The sequence below is a fragment of the Notamacropus eugenii genome, chromosome 1 (genome assembly GCF_028372415.1).
Source record: "Notamacropus eugenii isolate mMacEug1 chromosome 1, mMacEug1.pri_v2, whole genome shotgun sequence".
NCBI classification, from domain to species: Eukaryota; Metazoa; Chordata; class Mammalia; order Diprotodontia; family Macropodidae; genus Notamacropus; species Notamacropus eugenii.
The window spans coordinates 316,484,965-316,506,559 of record NC_092872.1 but is presented as its reverse complement, the minus strand read 5'-3'; the positions used below and the strand labels follow the sequence as shown (position 1 = coordinate 316,506,559).

Here is a 21,595-nt window from a genome sequence, read left to right as displayed (position 1 = left end):
ATGAGGTAGGTACTATAGGTATTATTATAGCTGTTTTACAGATTGGGAAACTGAGGTTCAGAGCAGCTGAGTGATATACCCATGGTCACACAGCTAAAAAATGTCACCGTAGGATTTGGATCCACGTATTCCATGTATTCCAAGTCCCCTACTCTATCCACTATTTCTCACTGCCTTATTCAAAGTGTGCCATTGTTCTATATGACAGAGGAATGATGGGCTTGGGAAGGATAAGGGTTCTTTCTGATCTCCTACATGGCACGGTGATGGTTGAAACCTCTAGAGCAAAAGGCTCCAAAATCCGGGACATGAAATGACTTCAAGGGTCAATCAGAGGGTGGAAAGATGGGCTGTATTCACCCTCCTATCCTCTCCTCACTCCAGCTAACTGTGGGTTTGTTTCTAACACAATTACCTCACCCTCTTCAAGATTTTGCCCCTCTACACCTCCTCCCATTGCTGACCTCCTTGTGGCTATCCCTGATACAGGTCCCCTTGAGGGAATGATAACCTATCCCTACTCACAGCAGGTAAGCAGGCAAAATTCCTTCATGGCATCCTCACACATGGTCTCCCATCAGAGTTTCATGCTCTGTGCTCCAGGGCAGGAGACAGTGAGTAAGTCCCATTGTATCCCCCCTTTTCTTTTTTCATTTAGGAAAAGTGAGTGGAACAAGATGAACAAACACAGATATATTATAATTACATTACCTCTGTTGCCCAAACTCATCCTTTTTCTGCATTTCCTTGTTTCATAGTAACATGAATTTAGAGTTGGAAGGGTAGAAACCATTGAGGATAACTTCCTCATTTTACAGAGGGCCAAACAGCTATTAAGTGTCTGAGGATACATTTGAACTCAGGTCCTCCTGACTCCAAGGCTTGTGCTCTACCCCCTGAGCCACCTAACTACCTTTTGATTCTCTTTTCAATCAAGGGAACCATCCTTCCAGTCTCCCAGGTTCTCAACCTTCTAGTTATCCTTGATTCTTCAACTCAACTGAAATTGCCTTCTTCAAAGTTACCAAATCTCTTAATTACCAAATCTGAAGGCCCTTTCTCAATCATCCTTTTTCATTTTCTACAGCACTCTATGCCTTGTTGCTCTTTCCTGATCCTCCTTCTACTGGTCTGACCCCGTCTCACACTCCTCCATCAGTAGCATACTCTCCCAATCCTTCCTTGGTTTTCACTTCCATTGCATACCTTAATTTTGATTGCACCCTAAGGCTCTGTCCAGGGTCCTCTTCTTTCCCTCTGTATGCTCCCTCATTTGGTGATTTCATGAGCTCCCATGACTTTAATTATCATCTTCATACCGATGACCGCAAATTGATTGCTCTGCTCTAAGTCTCTCTCTTATCCAATCCATCTGTCACAAAACTCCCAAAGCACATGTCTGATCACGCTACTCTTTTACTCAAACAAGTTCTGTGCCTCCCTATGGACTCTAGGATCAAGTATTATTTTATCCCTTTTAAATGTCCATGTTTATGTAAGCTTTATAATATACATGAATTGGGAATGGAATGAGCATTTATATAGCACCTACTATGCACCAGGGATTGTGCTAAGCACTTTTTACAAATATAATCTCATTTGATCTTCACAGCAACCTTGCAAGGTGGGTGCTATTATTGTCTCCATCTTACAGTTGAAAAAACTAAGGCAGTCAGAAGTGAAGCGACTTGCCTAAAATCACACAGCTGTCTGGGGCTGGATTTAAACTCAGGTCTTCCTGGCTCTGGGCCCAGCACTCTATCCATTGACACTAGCTGCCTTGACCGTAATTATTAGTATAAAAGTCCATATATCATTTATAAACAATGAAATATACATATTGGAGGTACATGTTTAAAATTTCTTTTTTAAAGGGGTACTTGATCAAAAAAAATTCAAAGAACGCTGTTTCAGAGTACAAACAGTAACTCTGAAAACAGGACTTCAGTACTACCCTCCTGGCTCTACCACTGACTTACCAGGCAATGTGGGACAAAGTTCCTCTGCCCCTTGGCACCTTTATCCCTGTCTGGAAAATTGGGAAGAATGTATTACTGGCCCCCTTTCAGAGCTCTAATGTACTTTTAGGCTCCTTGGATGAAAGATGCTATGATAACATGTCCTTATTTAAGACTGCTTACAGTAAAAATGAAGTCACATTCTTATGTAGGGAACTGCCCTTATGTCCAAGGTCCTGGCATCTGTTTATATCCCATACCCACTCTCCCTCTATTCACTTTTCATTTTGCAAGTTTTTGTGCCTCTTGACCCAAAGAAAGAGCTGCTACTCATTTGGAGAACAGTACCTGGACATTAAGCTACAACTACAACCAGAAAACAGCTATCTATTTTGGGTTATCTAAACTGACTGAGCAACCCAAAATTTAAGATACCATAATCCAGCTCATTATTCTATTTTCTGAAGCTCATTTACAAGTCAATGGGATTGAGAGCTAGAAGGGAACTTTAAGATCACCTAGGTGAATTTCCTCATTTTATAGATGAGGAGACTGAGGTTCACAGATGTCAAATGATTTACCTATGGTCACATAGGGAGCAAGAAGCAGAGATGTTGCTTCTTTATCTTTTAATTACACCACAATGCATCCTCAGTGTGGCTGAAAACTTGACTCTTGGCATTGTTAGCATGTGCTATCAGATTCAGGGGTGGGGAATCTGTGGTCTCAAGGACACATGTGGCCCTCGAGGTCCTCAAGTGCAGCCCTTTGACTGAATCCAAATATCACAGAACAAATCCCCTTAATAAAAGGATTTGTTCTGTAAAACTTGGACTCAGTCAAAAGGCTGCACCTCAGGACCTAGAAAGCCACATAAGACCTCAAGGCTGCAGGTTACCCATCCCTATATCTGTTCAATGACCAACAAGTGAGTACAGTACCTGAGGAACCAAACTTTGCTCATATTGACACTCTTATTATAAATGAAACCAGAAGGCATTATTGAAGACATATATGACTGGAAAAGAAGGTAAATCAGTCATGTAGAGATGATAACTGGCTTTTCCAAGTTTTGCTGACATATTAAAAAGAAAAAAAAGAAAGCTTCTAGCAGGTTGGGTAAATCCTCTGAGGAAGATTTATGGGAAAAATGTAGATAAAAATCATACAGGATGAGGAGATCCTACATTTCAGACAGATATCCTGCTGTTTCCTATATATGGGATCCTATTTCCTGGCCCCCATTTCTTTGTACAGGTTGTGTCCCATGCCTGGAATGCTTTCCTTCCATCTTGTAGAATCACTAGCTTCCTAGAATTCAAGGCTCCGTTTAAGTGTCATCTCATATATCCTATCCTAGTCTCTAAGTTGATAGTGCCCTCCCCCAAGAAATTATTTTGTATTTATTTTGTCATGTACACGTTGCTTGCCCCAAAAGAATATAAGCTACCTGAGGGTAAGAATTATTTTATTTTTGTCTTTATATCCCAGTGCCTAGACCAGGGCCCATCATACACATGTAGTAGGCACTTAATGAATGAATTATTCATTAACCTAGGAGCTACAATCTACACTGGGGAAAAGAGTGCCTGTGTTGATTAAGAAACCAATCTACCAAAGCAGGCATTTCCCCAAAGCAAGACCTGAACATTCTGACTCATCACTTTCAGCTCCAACCAAAAAGCCTTATGCTCCTTTTTCAGTCAATGTCCTTCTGGATTAGGATATATTGAAGTGTTTCTCTATCACTTTCTTTCCCATACCTACTATAGATATAGCTTCAGTGACATTCACACCAACTCTCTGAAGTCCTCAAATACCCATTTTACAGATGGGAAGATGGGGACAGAGGGTAATGACTTGTAAAGAGGCACAAAAAAATCAGAAATCAAAATCAATCTGTGAACACAGAGGGAGAAGTCAGGTTTCCTGGATATCCACAAGAAGAAAACCACATAGGGGTAGACAGATGAGAAGAATGGTACCTGTACTCCCAAGAGATGTAATTCTCGCTCAAATGCTGTGTGAACACGATGGAAGGATTCAGCAGTACTTGCATCAAGGCCTACATCTTCAGGCAACTCTCGGTGTTTCTCATCAATGAGGCCCAAGATCTCTTCTCCCATGTAGAAGTACCGGTGCAGGTCATAGGAGGCAGCTAACAGTTGCATTCGGGTATCTATAAGCTCTAGTAGATCGGCCCAGATCTCATTCAGCCCATCTTTCCACTCAGCAATGGTGGCAGCTTCAGCATGGCCAGCATCAATGAGTCGCTCAATTATCAAATTAACATTGTCCACCCTCTCCTGCCCAATTGCCCCAGTCTCTCGGGCAAAGTCACGAAACTTGTCTCGTAGCAACTAGAATTGGAGAAGAAATGCACAGGTTAATAGAAAAATGGTTATTGAACTCTTGAACTATTGGGGATGTTTGTGGCATGGCATTCTCACATTCTTGTCAGACAACAGCTATTTATGGATGTATCATCACACCCTTTTCAAGGAAAAAAACTGAAATTGAAAAGGATTACCCCCTGGAAACATTATCACACTTCAAACTCTGTTGTGGCTACACTCTGCTGCTTAATAGAAGTAGATGACAGATTAATTTTCAGAGCTTTACAAAAACTGAAAATAGGGAAGGAAAACAAGCAGACCGCTATTGCTATACACCTAAAAATAATAGCAGACTCGGGTGTTTTCCTTTTTAAAAATGTTAAAAAAAAAAAAAAAGGAGTGTTCTCGGTGTGAAACTCACAGTAACATGGTCAAAGTCTTGTCCCATTTCTTGGGAGGAGGCCACCACCTCCCTTTCTGCAATCCACTGTTCCAAATCATCTGCCTCTCTCTTCAGCTGGAACAAATGATACATGTTTTCTAGCTTGCGTTTCCGTTCCTCAGCCATATCTTTCAGTCCGGCGTATTGTTTGTCCACCTGCCCTTGAAGTCGGATAATCTGTTCCCTAGGATTAAAAAACAAACAAAACACCAACTAAATTTTAAAAAATCCAAAGTTCCAAGATTAGGGGTGATATGATCTGAGGCACCAAAGCCATTGGAGACACTTTAATGTGTAGAATTCCAAAGCACCCAAACATGGATGCTGAGGTATTTTGCAACCCTTAATTTATGTTTCTCCTCTACTATCTATCCCCAAGTGACCAATGGGTAAACTGAACTATGAGAAGACTCCTAAATTTCCTGAGGCACCTAGGGATAGGTCCATGGTAGAGAGTCCAGGTACTCTGACTCCCATTCCAAGATGCCTTCCTTTGGACCACACTGCCCCTTAATGGCAACAAGAAAGTCTTGTTTAACAGATACTGGAGATGAAATTCTGAGTCCCTAAGTAAAGCTGTGCAGATTTCCCACTGTCTCAGAGGAATGATCCTTACCACGTGTCATTCTTTTTACTGGATCCTCAGACAATGCAAGGAGTTTTGATGACTAAATTCCTTACCTTAGTTTAGGCCAATCAGAATTCACTGTGAAAAATTAACTTACTCATGATCTTTGCAAGCAGATTGATAAAACAGTTATCCTTCACCAATGCCCAATATATCATCAGCCATTACTAGGGAGGATTACTAATTGGTATTGCCTATGGAGCACTTCAAGGTTTACAAGGCACTTTTTAGACATTGTCTCATTTGAGTCTTACATGAGCCCTTAAGATGTAGTAGTCGAGTGATTTAACTACTATTACACAGCCAGTACGCTGGACAAGATTTGAACTCAAGTCTATCTGACTTCAAAGTAAACAGGAACTAAGTCATTAAACCTTGCATACCTTTCCATTCACTATTAGGTCTATGCTCCAAAGAGATCAAAGAAAGAAGAAAAGGACCTATAGGTACACAAATATTTATAAAAGCTCTTTTTATATTAGCTTTAAAAATGAGAAAGCAAGAATGTGCTCATCTATTGGGAAGCCAATTATGTGAATGTAATGGAATATTATTATATAACATATATTATTATTATTAAGAAATAATGAAATAGATGGCTTCAGCGAACACTGGAAAGACCTACAAAATGAAGCAGAATGAAGTGAGTAAGAACCAAGAGAATAATTTAAAGAATATCAATATTATAAGAAAAAATAACTTGAAAGACTCCAATCAAGGCAATGACAAATCATGACTCCAGAGAGTCAAACATGCGAAGCATCCACGTCCTGACAGAGAGTTGATGTGTTCAAGATACAGAATGAAACATACATTTTTGGACATGACCAATGTGAGAATCTGTTGTGCTTTATTATATATGCGTGTGTATTTGTTATGAGGATTTTCATTTTCTTTTGTTGTTGCTGAATTAGAAGTGGAAGAGTAGAAAGGAGCGAAAACAAATATTTGTTTATAAAATATATCTGACATCAAGTCCAGCACTGTAGCATGCTGGCCTTTAGTCACTGGGAAAAAAGCTTGAGTCCTGAGCACTAAAGGCAAGTACACTGTGGAGGCAAAGAGGTCCTTCCTTGGTGTCTGAGGAACACCAAAGGACACTGGACCATGTTCCTAGAATCAGAAGAACAATTTTTATGGTGGCTGGTGTGAACTTAGTATGTTCCTCTTAATAGCGGGTAAGACCATGACTGGCAAGTTACCTATGATTTCTGCTCCAAAAATAAATGGTATAATATAAAACAGAATATACTTTTAGTGGTACAGTAGATAGACCACTGGACCTGGAGTCAGGAAGACCTGAATTTAAAGCCTAACCTCACACACTTAGTGTTGTAAGACCCTGGACAAGCTTAACCTCTGTTTGCCTCAGTTTCCTGATTTGTAAAATAGGAATAATAATAGTACCTACCTCCCAGAGTTGTTGTAAGGATCAAAAGGGATGATATTTTTGTAAAGCACTTTGCAAACCTTAAAGTGCTACGTAAATATAAATGCTTGTTATCATCCTCCCCCTCCAGAATTCAAAACAGAAATCTCAAATAGGACTTTGTCCTACAATACTCTACACTGGCATTCATAATGATAACTCTGAGGTATCTAAAGGGTTTGCAGGGCCATCCAGAATAAGCTAAATTAGACTTAGTACAGTTCAATGTTAAGTATATTTTATTATATTCTAGCTCTCTGAAAATGGGTAATACAAGTTTGGGATATAGCAAAGCTCTGTTAACCAAAATATACAATTAACTCCTCCAACAAAGTCCTCTTTTGTTGCCTTATCATGATATAAAATTGAGTCTGGGTTCTAAAAGGTTATATCAGTCGCACATAAGATCTAATAATAACTAACAAGCTGGAAAAACTTTGAATATGATGAGCCAAGTGATTGCCCAGTCTGTTATCTAACATCCAACTTTAATAAATATGGACTCTTCATGTATTTAATTACAGATTACAAATCAGAATTTATTATGTTTCATTTTTCAAACATAAAAAGCAATCCTCATAATTTGTCTCTTAATCATAATGGAGCTACAATCTGTTGTGCAAAGACTGTACACCAACAAAATAACAGATCCTTGAAATATTGAATATTGAATTATTTAGAGTAAAAATTCATTTCACTAGACTAATAAAGCATTTCAAGATTTGCAAAGCACTTTATAAATGTTATCTCATTTGACCCTCATAATAACTCTGGAAGGTGATATTATTATTTCCCTTTTACAGATGAGGAAACTGAGACAGTAGGAGGTAAAAAGACTTGCTGCCTGTGGTCATACAAACAGTAAGTAGTCAGTTCTTCCTGATTCTAGGTCCAATGTTCCATCCATGGCACCTCGTAGCTGTCTGACTCTAACCCCATTCCTAGTTTGGGAACTAGTATACTCTAAGTTGGAATTCCTAAAACCAAAACTAAATAATGACATTAAATCAAATAATTCCATAGAACAAAAGTTACCTCAGACCCCCATTTTTGGTGGAAATAATAAACATTTTCTCAATGAAGACATTTATAACTAGGTCCTTCTTCTCTAAACACCAAAAAAGCTGTCAAGTTTGCCCTAAAAAGAAGAATGAGCCCCATGGTTACCCACCCCTCAGGGTGCCCAGCAGACAGGAGTTTCTGAGCCCGGCCAGCCAGCTGTTTGATGTTCTTTCCATACTCCTCAACTGAGCGCTGCTGCCGTAAGTGTCGTTTGAGCATCACGATGGCGCTCTCTTCATCCTGGATGGAAGTGGAAATGTCATCATGCTCCAGCTTAGCTCATTCTTTGCTATCCCTTCCTGAAGCTCCCGCAATGGAAGAAACTGCAGTACAGCTGCTATTTGATTTCTTCCCAGAGTTCAATCCTGTTCCTTATGTTGTACCCAGAACTTTATCAACATGATGTACCTAACATTAATCTGGAGAGGAGAGGTGACTAAAACACTCTTATTTTCCTACTAATTTCCAACATGCCCAACTGCTCTGTTGTCATCACTATCCTAGAGACATGCAAGGGTAATTCCTTCCTTCACACCTTTTGCTCATGCTATTTCTCCTACCTGGAAGGTCTTTCCTTTTCCTTCTCTGCTTCTCCAAATCCTACCAGAATCTCACTTCCCCCATGAAGCCTTCTCTGATTATGATTATAACTGTAGAACTAGAAGGGGCCTGCGAGGTCATCTACTCCAACCTCCTCATTTTACAGACATGGAAAATTAAGTCCAGGGAGGTTAAGTGATCCAAGGTCACCCCAGCAGGATCAGAGGCAGGATTCAGATCCAGGTCCTTGGTATCCAGAGTTGGTGTTCTTTCCCCTGTATTACACTGCCTTGCAATTTACCAGGCTCTCAGGGACTGACCTCAAATCTGGATTCCTATGGAATTTACAATCTATATCATGCATTTTAGCAATTAATTTTGTACCATCAGGGTGTTCGTTGTTTCACACATGTGAAAATAGTATATAATTATATTAATGTATATATTATGTGGTAAACTAACATATTAGTACTAATTACCATAGTACATATATATATATATTAATACTAATGTATTGGCTCCTCAGAAGTAACATAAAACCCTTGAGGATTATATTTTATACTCTGTCTATATTATCCATGGTGTTTAGGCCAGTGTTAGGTGCAGAATAGGCAGTCAGTAATCACTTGTCTGACTAAAGCATGGGAGAGAATCAAGGAATGGATGAAGAAACAAAAGAGATGTAGAAGGGAATGGTAGGAGATAGGAAAATCAGGCAACACCAAATTCAAAAAGGTTGGGTCTATTGACAAATAAGTGGCACATTTAGACTGAATTTAGAGTCTCTTTTCTGAGAGGATATCCCAAAGTAGAACATGTAGGATTCCTATTCTACCCTCAAACTCTTAGGCCCTGACCCCACAATTCCCTCTCACCTAAACTTACCACATACTTTTTAAGCTTAACAGATTTTAACCTTCTTATTTCTTAGCCTTGCCCCATCTTTATGAATAGGGATACTTCTTTGACCAAGGACATCTGAATTAGACAGAGGAGGAGTTGACTGCCTCCTCCCAGACTATAGGGAACCCAGCTGGCTACCTCAACCTTGCTGTCTCCCAAGTCACATATTGACTGACCTTGGGAGTCTCATCAGAGATCACATAAAGTTCCTGTTCACTGATCCAGGCCTCTGCCTCTCCAGCATCCAAGTAGTACTGCTGGGCCTCATTGGCCTCCCGCAGCCTCTGCAGTCGCTGAGCGGTCTCCTCTTGGAGTGATTTCCAGGAGCCCTGCAGATGCCCCAGGCGCTCTGCAATGTCTTGGCAGTCTATCTCAGCCATCTCCACCAGCTCATGCCCTCGATGCAACACATCCTCTATCCGGGGAGCATGCCCCACAATTTCATTTTGTAGTGTCTGGAAAAGACAAAAGAAGGGGACTCCTTAGACTGAGTCAGTCATAGCATTGTAGGACTGTAGGAAAGCCAGAGCAGAAATCATCTCATTCACCTCTTTTACTTTATAGAGTAGGAAATTGAAACCCAAAGAGGTCACAGGGTCCTAGATGTAGTGCTGGAAATGACCTTAGAATTAGATAATTTAGCTCAGGGTTCTTAACCTGTTTTGTGTCATAGACTCTGTTGCCAATCTGGTGAAGCCTATGGACTTCTTCTTAGAATAATGTTTATAATTGCATAAAACAAAATACATAGGATTGTAAAGAAAACCAATCATGCTGAAATACACACACACACACAACTGAAGCCCCAGAACCAAAGTGTCCAAGTGCTAAGATCTGAACACAAGTTCTCTGACTTCCAGTCCAGAATGTTTTCCATTGTCCTGGTGAAGAGGTAACTTTTTTCCAAGATTGTATTTCCAGTTTCCTGACTTCCATTCACGCTTCAGACCTGGTTCTAGTTTCCTATTTTTTTCCCTATTTTTCTTTCTCTTGAGCTCAGAAAAACCCAGCTGTAGCCTACATCTTAGAAAGTTGCCTGAGGTACCAAAAGGAGAAGTGACTTGGTCACCCAGCCAGAATGTATAGAAGCAGTCTTTCCTGACATCAAGGAAGGATCACACCATTCTGCATCTCACACACAGAAAAACACCAAGTTATAGAGTTGGAAGGGATCCCAGTCGCTTTCTAGTCCAACTCATTATCTGAAAAAGAATCTCTATTAATAACACACCTAACAAGTGCCCATCCAGTCTCTACCTAAAGACCTCTGATTGGCAGGGGTGGGGAGGCCCACTACCATGTAAAGCAGTATATTCTGTGTTTGGACCACTCTCATAGATAATTTTCTCTGATTAAATTTGTCTCTCTGTAATTTCTATCCATTGCTCCTACTTCTGTCTTCTGGGGACAAAAAAGAATGGGTCCATCTCTTCCCATGAAAGATGGTCTTCAAAGATCTGGACACAGCTATCACATCCCCTAAGTCTTTTTTTAGGTTAAACATTCACAGATTCTTTAACTAGTCTTTATATAGTACAGTCTTGAAGCCTTTTACAATCCTGGATATTCCCTTTCGGACTCTCTCCAGTTTATCCTTCCTTCCTAAACCATGGTGTCCAGATCTGACTACAATACTTTAGGAACAATCTGACCAGGCAGAGTACAAAGTACATTACCTCCCAAGTCCTAGATGCATTAGTTCTAATCACATTAGGGTTGTTTTTTTTCCTTTGGCTGCCACTTCATGCTGCTTTCCTCAAACTAAGCTTGCAGACCACCGAAACCCCCAAATGCTGTTGGTTCTTTTTTTTAGGCAATCAAGCTTAAGTGACTTGCACAGGGTCACACAGCTAGTAAATGTCTGAGGCTGGATTTGAACTCAAGTCCTCCTAACTCCAGGGCTGGAACTCTACCCCTGTGCCACATAGCTGGCCCAATCCCCATATCTTTAAAAATAAACTGTTATCTAACCAAATCACATCCACCATTTGTGAAATTGATCTTTTTGAACCTAAGAATGATGGTATGTACATTTATCCTTATCAAATGTGTGGTTTTAAGTAAAAACTAAGTTCAGTTGCTTCCGCAAAAAAAGGGACTTGGCATCTCTGTATGAGTCATTTTACTTCAGACTTAACCGTGATTTACTTTATATCTAGCTCCCCTTCTTCTCTTCTCCCCTCCAATCAGGAATATCATTAATGCATACTTAGTCACAAGGGAGACCAAAGTGAAAATTTGCTGTCCCCTGTCCCTGGAACTCTCTACCTCCTCAGCCCTTCCTTAAGGTCCCACCTCAAGTCCTACCTTCTGCAAGAAGACTTCCTGATTCCCCTTAATACTAGTGCCTTTCCTCTGATCATCAACTTCTATTTAACTTGGGTATGTATTATTTGTACATGTTGCTTGCAAATTATCTCCCTCAATAGACTGTGAGATCCTTGAAAGGACCATATTTAGTCTTTTTTTGGTATCTCCAGAACTTAGCACAGGACCTGGCTCACAGTAGGTCCCTTATAAATGCTTTTGACTGATTGACAAAATGGGTGACAACTATTATAGTTAGGAAGGTTCTCAATGGTCACGTAGCCCAGCTCATTATTTTACAATGAGGAAACAGATACAAAGAAGTTTAAGGACTAAGTATATGGACTGCTGGTATTTTAAAGAATGATCTTCATTCAGAACAAAGTTTCTACTATCCCTGATACAAGAGATAATGTCCACTAAGCATCCCCAACTCTAGGATCTGAAAAGGCTATGCAAATATTATGGCCATCACATTCACAGCAACCTCTTACCTGAACTGGCACAAATACATAGTAGGTAGGTAATATATATTTGTTGAGTTGAATTGTTTTTGGAGTCAGAAGACAAAATGGGCATCCAGGTGGTACCATGGATAGAGAACTGGGTTTAGAATCAGGGAGACTCCTTATGAGTTCAAATCTAGCTCCAGCCACTTATTAGCTGAGTGACCCTTGGCAAGTCACTTAATCCTGTTTACCTCAGTTTCCTTATCTATAAAATGAGCTGTAGAAGGAAACTTCAAATCACTCCAGTATCTTTGCCAAGAAAACCCCAAATGGGCTCATGAAGAGTCACCACTGTAATGACTAAACGACAACAACAAAAGAAGGGAGGAAGGGAAGATATAGTCAAGTAAAGAAAAAATTTCTGCCTTTTTGGTGTCTTTTCAAAAAAAGTTATTTTTCCTTTCCACATAAAAGACAGTATTTTCCTTTGTTCTGGTCAACTGAAAAGGTGCTATTTGCCCTTTTTGGTAGTGGCTCTCAAAGTGTTATTCATAGACCTCTGGGAGTCTCAAAGACCTTTTCAAAGAGCCTGTAAGGTCAAAACTCTTTTGATAAAAATAATAATAAGATGTTATTTGCTTTACATATCTGTGTGAAGCCAGATTTTCTTCGTATGCTTCCAAACATATCACAATAAATTGAAAACAAAATTAGATATGATAATCTAGCTGTTTTACGCTATTACATGTTAAAAAAATTTGCAAAAACATAAAATATTTTTCTCATGAAATATTTTTTGTTTTAGAAAATAATTATTTTCTAGAAAAATAATGCTATTTATGTTAACATATTCACATGAACACATTTCAATTATGTTAACATATTCATTGTGTTAACATAGCTTATTGTTACTTTAATGACTCAATAAAGATTGAAGTATTTTATCAGCTCTAAATACAGTAAATATGTATAGAAATAACCCACATACACGAAAGCTTATTTAAGGATCCTCAATAATTTTTAAAAGTATAGAGGAGTCTCCAGTGATATTTAAAAGTATAAAGAACTCAGTGTCCTAAGATCAATAATTTTGGGAACCACTGCTCTATGAGTTTATGCTTTATGAGTTGCACCTCATTTGCTACGTTAGTCATCAGCCTCCAAAATGTTTCCATCCTGCAGGATGTAAAACCTGTGACCTGGTGTCTCTGCCCCACCCTCTGAGTTGAGGATCTTGTCTTAGACTTCAGGAAAAAAATTAAAGTCATTATCTCAGGGTTCCCTCATCTTCCCTTGTCATGTTATGTCACTCAAACACAACCCCCACTACCTCCCCTTTTACACCTGTCTTATATGAACAGGTGACCCTTTTCCTCAACAAGGTAAACATTGATAGATGTAGTCTTGATCTGAAATCTTCAGCAATTTGCTCCCATTAACATCCCTGCTCTCTAATTTTTCATCCCTCCCTATCTACTAGCTTCCTCCCTGCTGGCTACCAACATGCCCATCCCTGTCCATAAAAATCCCACCTTGATCCACTCATCCCTGTAAGCTATTATCATATATTTCTCCTCTTCTAGCTAACTTCCTTGAGAAATCCATCTATAATAAGTGGCTCTACTTCCTTTTCTTTCACTCACTTCTAAACTTTCTGCAATCTGACTTTCTACTTCTTTATTCAACTGAAATTGCTCTCCCCAAAGTTACCAGTGATCTCCTAACTGCCAAATCTAATAGTCTTTTCTCAAGTCTGATCCTTTCTGATCTTTCTGTAGCCTTTGACAATGCTGATCAGCATCACCTCCCGGAAACTTTCTCCTCTTCAGGTTTTCAAGGCACTGCTCTCTCCTGACATTCCTACCTGTCTGACAGCTCCTTCTTCATTTTCTTTGATGCGTCTTCATCCAGGTCATGGTTACTAATCATGAGTATACCCCAAGGCCCTCTCCTTGACCATCTTCTCTTTGCCCTCTACACTATCTTGCTTAGTGATCTTATCACTGTGGGTTCAATTATCTCTACGCAAATGATTCCTGGATCTATGGATCTAGCCTCAATTTCTCTCCTGAGGTCCAGTCTAACATCACCAACTGCCTTTTGCAATTGATCTAGAAGTGGAAGTCTCCCAGGTATCTCAAGAGTAACATGTCCAAGACAGAGCTCATCATTGTTCTTCCTGCCTCCCAAAACTTCCCCTCTTTCCACTTTCCTGTTAGTGTCAAGAGCACCATCATCCCAGATACCCAGGCTTACAACCTCAGTTTTGACTCCTTGTTCACATTCACTACATATATCCAACTTATGGTCAAGTCTTGTCATTTCTATCTTTACAACATCTCTTATTTTCCCTTCCTCTCCATTCACATTATCTATCACCCTTGTACAGGCCTCCATGACCTCTCACCCGGACTAGCTCAATATTTTCTAATTGGTCTCCCCATTTTATGTCTCTTCCCACTGCAATCCATCCTCCATTTAACTAAGCCTGTGGAAAGTGAATTTCCTAAGGCAGATGTCTGATCGCTCCAACCACCCCAACTCAAAAAATATCAGTGGTTCCCTACAACATTTAGAAACTAATACGAAATCTTCTATTTGGCACTTAAAACCTTTACCAACTGACCCTTTCTTACCTTTCTAGTCTTATACTTCACTTCCCTCTCCACTTAATCCCTGATCAAGGTGTATTGGTCTATTTTTATGTACAACATTCCATCTATCAAATCTATTCCTTGGCACTAGATATCACCCATGGTTTGAATGTTCTTTCTTTTTGCCTTCACTTTCAAGACTGAGCTCAACTTTTATCTTCCTTACCCACTTTTCCTAGTTCCCCCAGCTGCTGATTACTTTCCATTTCTTTATGTATAATATGTGTGTGTGTACACAGTTGTACATATGTACATTATCTGTCTATCTATCCATCTACACATTACATAGTTGGTTTGCATATCTTCTCCCTCAATATAATATGAGCTCTTTGAGGGCAGGAATAGTGTTTTTGTTTTTCTTTGAATCCTTAACCTTAGACAGTGACCAACACATCATAGGTGCTGCTTAAATACTGGCTGACTGATTCCATCCTCCTGGTCCCCAGACCTATGGCCTGGCACAACCACCACTCTTTTTTAAAGTAAGTTTTATTGGTGAGCTTTTGTTTTTACATCACAGTCATTTCTGAATAACTCTACCCCACCATTCCCATCCCCAATACACACACACGCACACACACACACATATACATACACACTAAGCCCTCCCTATTAACAACGAAAAGCAGTTAAGTAAAATCATCTGATATAGTAACCAAAACATTCTATATAAAACATTCTGCCCCTCTAGTCTACTATTTCTCTACTGAAATGAGAGTTCATTTCATCATCTGTTCTCTGGGCCTGAGATTGGTCATTATAGTTATTCAGAGTTGGACTTCCTTTTCATGTTCTTTTCATTTACCAAACTGCCATCATCATATTGTCCTGGTTCTGCTTATTTCATTCTGCATCAGTTCACAAATCTTCCTGTGTTTCTCTGAATTCTTCATATTCATTGTTTCTTACAGCACAATAACACTTTAGGTTTATCTATCACAATTTGTCCCACCATTTCCAGATGACAAGTATCCACTTTTTGAGGAACTGCCATTAGTTTGTGGAATGGCCATTTTTGAAAATTTTGAAATGGCCATTAGGCAACTACCACTGCCCCATTTCCTTGGGCAGCTCTTTAGTTACACCTGACTTTCTTCTCACCTTTCCTGGGCTTCAGGATAGGTTTTGTTTGTTTTTTTTCCACCATCAGTGTTGTGTTCTTGTGGGATATCTAGCTGGGCAAGCTGTTTTGCCCCTCACATCTCCTTTTTTAGGATTTCCTAATATATTTAAAAGATGAAAACTTCCAGAAAGCAGGAGCAGAGTAATATAGTGTATACAGTATAGTAACCAGAATACTGTAAGTACATAAAATCTTAGATAACAACACATACTCCCCCAAATCTGCTGAAATTCAGTGTTAAACAAAGATTTCTCCAATGTGCTAGAATCTTTGTGCTTATATTTCAAAAATTTGCCCATTGTCCTTCCTATGAGACTTCGCAATCTCCACAAACATGCCTTTAAAATGAAGTATTTTTTAAAGCATTTCTCCCAAGTTTTTAGTTACAGTATATCTTCTGTTCCAGTTGACCCAGGCAACCTAGGTAGTTTAAAACATTTGTTTTTGGTTCATAGGGTTGCAGAACTTAGAGCTAGAACTACAAGGAATCTTAAAGGTATTCTAATTTAAACACGTTATTTTATAGGTGAAGGAAGCTGAGGCCACTGAGGATGAATTGACTTGCCCAAGGTCACACCAATAATAAGTGGCAGAACTAGGATTAGAATCCAGGTCTTCTGACTCCAAATCCAATGTTCTTTCAACTAGACCACCATCCTTCCCCCATTGATCCTTTTTTCCCTTCTTGGTTGGGTGAATCTCATCCTTATTTCCTGAAACAGCACCCCAGAGCCAGGGAAGTTGAAACCTTCTTGGTGATACAATTTATGAAGCCAGATGTTGACTACAACGATACATTTGTCCTCTACAGCTCCTTCTCCTAATGAAGAAGAATTATAAAGAAAATTAAGCCATGTCTGTGCCTTTCAATTCCCTCTAGTTTTCTTAGACTCTGACCTGGCTGTACCATTGGTACTCAGGTGACTAAACAGCATGAGACAAGTACCAAAAAACTATCCAAGGAGTTTTGGAAGGCTCTTCCCTCATAATCCATGTCCTGAAATGACTCCTAGGACTCTGTGTCCTGCCTGTAGATTACAATGTCTGTTATTCTTCAGAAGAAACTCTAAATACTACTAACCAGAAATTCTCCTGAGGACACCTGTCATTCTCTTAGAACCACTGTTCACCCAGGGCTGAAAAGCAATCCTCCCCAAGCAAAGATAGGACTTCATACCAGTTCCTGACCTAGATATGAGTCCGAGTAGGGCAAGGAGGCCTTCAGCTTATGGAAGATATCTGCAACCATGTTCCTGATGGGTATGGAAACAATAAAATCCCATAAAACCAGTCTCCTCCACACATTTAGCTTTATTTAGCATTCTTCATTTTTTAAAAAAATAGGGCACATTTGGCATCTGTTCAGTTTCAAAACTCTGATCCCTGACTGGTGCCATACAGGCTCAAAGCCCATCCCTGGCTGAAAATCAACTAGCAGATGGATGCATTCTCAGAGAATAGTATCCCAGGCTTAAATAGTTTTCTGGCCTGATTTGGTCCCAGAGAGTATACTCATTGCCAAAATAATTCTGGCATCCCATTAACCTTCTGAGTCCTAACCTTACTCAGGGTCCAAACTCAGCCTTGAAAATAGGACCAGCAAGTATGTAAGGTGATCTGCCTTCATCTCATTAAAATCCAGAAAGTGCATCTGAAGGAGAACATAATGATCTGATAGAGGTAAAAAGCTTATGTGACACCTCATCTACCTTGCTGACCTGAAGACAAAGACTTAGAGCCCTAGTGGCCTGGTTACACAAATTTCTGCAATTTTTTCCAAAATTTGTATTCTCTGTATATATTTCAAAGTTTGCTCTTTCACCCTCAGGGTACCAGATAAGGTTTTGAGACCTGAAACTTGCCAGTGAAAATACATCCATTTATCTAGCCTATCTATTATAGACTGCCTTGCTTACTTTAGGGATGGGGCCTGCCTTTCCAGGTAGAGAGAGGATCAAGCTATCATGGAGAGGAGGTTGAGGTGTGAGAAGGGATTTGGCTCACCTGGTTTTTCTTCATGAGCAGCTGCACGCTTTGTAGGTTAGTTCCATAGTCAGCTGACTGGGCAAGTGGCAACCTTTCTTCTACCCAAAGCTAAAGAAAACCAAAAAATGAGTGGATGTGATGACACTGAGGTTGTGGCAAAGAGGTGATCCAGCCTATACTTTCTACAATCCATTTTTCAGAACACTGCTCCACCTCAAATCATGCAATGTGTGATGTCATTTCTTAATTCAAAAACATTCAATAGGTCCCCACTATCTACAGAATAAAACAGAATTCTAACTCTGATGTTCAATGACCTTCCCCCCCAAAATGGCACTACTTATCTATCATCTCTTCTCTTGTACTACTCCCTTTCATGTAATTTTCATTCTAGTCAAAATGAACTACTTTTATTGTGCTCTCTTTGGGTGCTTACACTTGGAAATGAACTGCCCCCAACTTTGATTTTATTCTGTCTTTTCCCTTCCTTCCTGTCCAACTCAGATGTTATTTTCTCCTTGAAGTGGTCCCTGGTAAAAGTGATTTATTTCTCCTCAAAATTTCTCTTAGCACTTTGCTTGGATCTCACCTTTAGACATTTCCCCTGTATCCTTTGCACATTAGATTGTAAGTTCCTTGAATGCCAGTTATATCTTTGTATTCCCCCAGTGTAGCTCAGAGCCTTTTACATTGTAAATGCTTAGTAAATGTTTGTTGACTTGAGGTACTTCCTGATAAAAGACCGAGAGAAATCTGGTGATAGCTATGTTGAGGATAGAGAGAGGCAGAGGACTTACCGTCTCATCCTCTATATCTCTGTTGATCTGCAACTTGGCTCTAGATGACTCCAGCTGTTTCTTCCTCTTACCCAGAGGAACTAGAAGGTCCAGAAACCGCTTCTCAATGCTTGGCTCTGTACCATCTGCTTCATCCCCAACTGGGGGCACCTGGGACAACAGCTCTCCCAACTCCTTTTTCCTCACATTCACTTGATCCTCCACCCTCTGAAACCCAAGAAATATAGTGTCAGTCAAGACTTAAGAGCCCAAACAACCCATGAAGTGGAATGAAATTTATATTCCTCCCTATGTATCCACATTCAGCCCTTGTTTCAAGGCCCAACTCATCCCATCTGCCCTGTAAAGCCTTTCTTGATAAGATCAGAGGATGGACGTAGGAAGCTGTTCCTCCTCTGAAACTTTACAGTGCTTACAACTGTGTTAGTCTAAAATCACAAATCTACCAAAAAAAAATCTGCCAAAAAAAAAATCCCTACAAAAAGCACAAAGTCAGCTACTGGGAAAAACTAAATGTTTTTCTCCAACTAACAGAAGAACAAAAATGAAGATGACAGTTACGAGAAAAATTAATTTAAGACCCTTTATTTGAAGAGAAATATAAATGCATAAATAATTATATACACAGTAATTTTGTATAATTATTGTATAATGTATACCCATTATTTTTTCTTCTCAAAGTCATCCCAGCTAAGGGGTGATGTTTATATTGGGACTACTACAGTATATTTTTAACTTACCTATTTTATTTAGGATATATTCCCCCTTCCACTTAAGGCAGTTTACAGATGGATATATAATATACGCATAGTTAAAAGCCTGAAAAAGTTATCTTTTTAAAAATTAAATTTATTTATTTTCAGTTTTCAACATTCACTTCCACAAAATTTTGAATTTCAAATTTTCTCCCTATCTTCCCTCTCCCCCCTCACCCAGGACAGCATGTATTCTGATTACCCTTTCCTTCAATTCACCTCCCACTTCTATTACCCCACCCCCCTCTTATCCTTTTCCCTTCAATATTCCTATAGGGTAAGATAGATTTCTATACCCTACTGCCTATATATCTTATATCCTAGTAGCATGTAAAAACCATTTTTAACATTCATTTTTAAAGCTTTGAGTTCCACATTCTCTCCCTTGCCCTCTCCCCACCCACCCTCTTTAAGAAGGCAAGCAATTCAACATAGATTATACAAGTATAGTCATGAAAAACACTTCCATAACAGTTATGTTGTGAAAGACGATATTTCCCTCTATCTTGTCTCACCCTCCATTCTATTTCTCTATTCTCTCCTTTAACCTATCCCTCTACAAAAGTGTCTGCTTCTGATTACTCCTTCCTCCAATCTGCCGTCCCTTCTATTATCCCTTCTCTCTTATCCCCTTCCCCTCTACTTTCCTGTAGGGTAAGACAAACTTCCATACCCAATTGAGTGTGTATGTTATTCCCTCCTGAAGCCAAATTGGATCAAGGTAAGGCTCACATATTCCCTTTCATCTTCTCCTTCTTCCCCTCCATTGTAAAAGCTCTTTCTTGCCTTTTTTATGTGAGATAATTTACTACATTCTACCTCTCCCTTTCTTTCTCCTAGTACATTCCTCTCAACACTGAATTTTATTTTTTAGATATCATCCCTTTATATTCAGCTCATCCAGTGTCCTCTGCCTCTCCCCCCTCCCCTCTCTACATACACACACACACACACATACATATACATACACACATATATTTTCCCTCCAACTATCCCAATACTGAGAAAGGTCTCATGAGTTACAAATATTATCTTTCCATGTAGGAATGCTAACAGTTCAACTTTAATAAGTCCCTTATGGTTTCTCTTTCTTGTTTACTTTTTCCTGCTTCTGTTGATTTTTGTATTTGAAAGTTAAATTTTTTATTCCACTCCAGTTTTTTCACCAAGAATGCTTGGAAGCCCTCTATTTCATTGAAGTTCCATTTTTTTCCCCTGAAGTATTATACTCAGTTTTGCTGGGTAGGTGATTCTTGGTTTTAATCCTATCTCCTTTGACCTCTGGAATAACATATTCCAAGCCCTCCCATCCTTTTGTGTAGAAGCTACTAAATCTTGTGTTATCCTGATTGTGTTTCCACAATATTTGAATTGTTTTTTTCTGGCTGCTTGTAATATTTTCTCCTTGACCTGGGAACTCTGGAATTTGGCTATAATATTCCTAGGAGTTTTCCTTTTGGAATATCTTTCAGGAGGTGATCGGTGGATTCTTTCTATTCTGAGAAAGCTACCTTATAGCATCAAGACCTGTCCGTAGCAAAGTTGTGAGATAGATGAAAGTTGTGCTTATGGATTTCCTACTTCTTCTCCCCCATGTTGTATTCCTGAAAGGTTTTCAAGGTCCCAATGTCACCAAGGCCTGCTCTTGTTGGGTAAACAGGTCAAACTCTGTATGTCTCTCTCCCTCTTCCCTGCCCCCTCCTCACCAAACCTGTCCTCTGCAAAACAGGACTTGATAAATTAACTAACACTAAATGAAGTGCTAATAGCATACAGCACAGGTTTAATGTGCTAGATTCCCCAAAGGAATGTGTTCTTTAATAGAGAACAATACCTTAGCCCAAAGGACTCTCAAATAGTAGAATTTCAGACACCAGAGACAACTGATTGAGAGAAATTTGGAGGAGGTGAGTCTTCCCAGAGCTCTTTTCAGTCATATTTCTGTAAGTGGTTGCCTACTCTACTTCACACAGGACAACCCTGTTCCTATATATGCTGACCTATAACACTGAGGTGCTGCCTGGAGGTGGGAAGAATTATGGCCACAGCTGCTCCAAGCTCTTGCTTCTGGAAGTATTGAGAGAGAAACACACTATCCCCCCATTCTTTGTCTTGTCTGGTATTCATATCCATGAAGATGGACTCAGCAATGTTTCACTTCCCACCCAAGGAATGAACACATAGGCCTATCTCCATGTCACCACCAGTGAGTAATCACAATCACCA

At 39.6% G+C, this 21,595-nt stretch overlaps 1 protein-coding gene across 1 annotated transcript in view; it reads right to left on the bottom strand.

Moving 5' to 3' along the window:
- The window catches only part of SPTB (spectrin beta, erythrocytic), a 167,606-nt gene that overhangs the window by 34,887 nt on the left and 111,124 nt on the right, over positions 1-21,595 (bottom strand). The window contains exons 21-26 of the mRNA XM_072629604.1: positions 18,615-18,821; positions 17,836-17,925; positions 9,475-9,753; positions 7,965-8,095; positions 4,716-4,920; positions 3,944-4,318 (exon numbers count right to left, since the gene is read on the bottom strand). Coding sequence (XP_072485705.1) covers positions 3,944-4,318; positions 4,716-4,920; positions 7,965-8,095; positions 9,475-9,753; positions 17,836-17,925; positions 18,615-18,821 — 1,287 coding nt within the window. The remainder of the gene's footprint in view (positions 1-3,943; positions 4,319-4,715; positions 4,921-7,964; positions 8,096-9,474; positions 9,754-17,835; positions 17,926-18,614; positions 18,822-21,595) is intronic.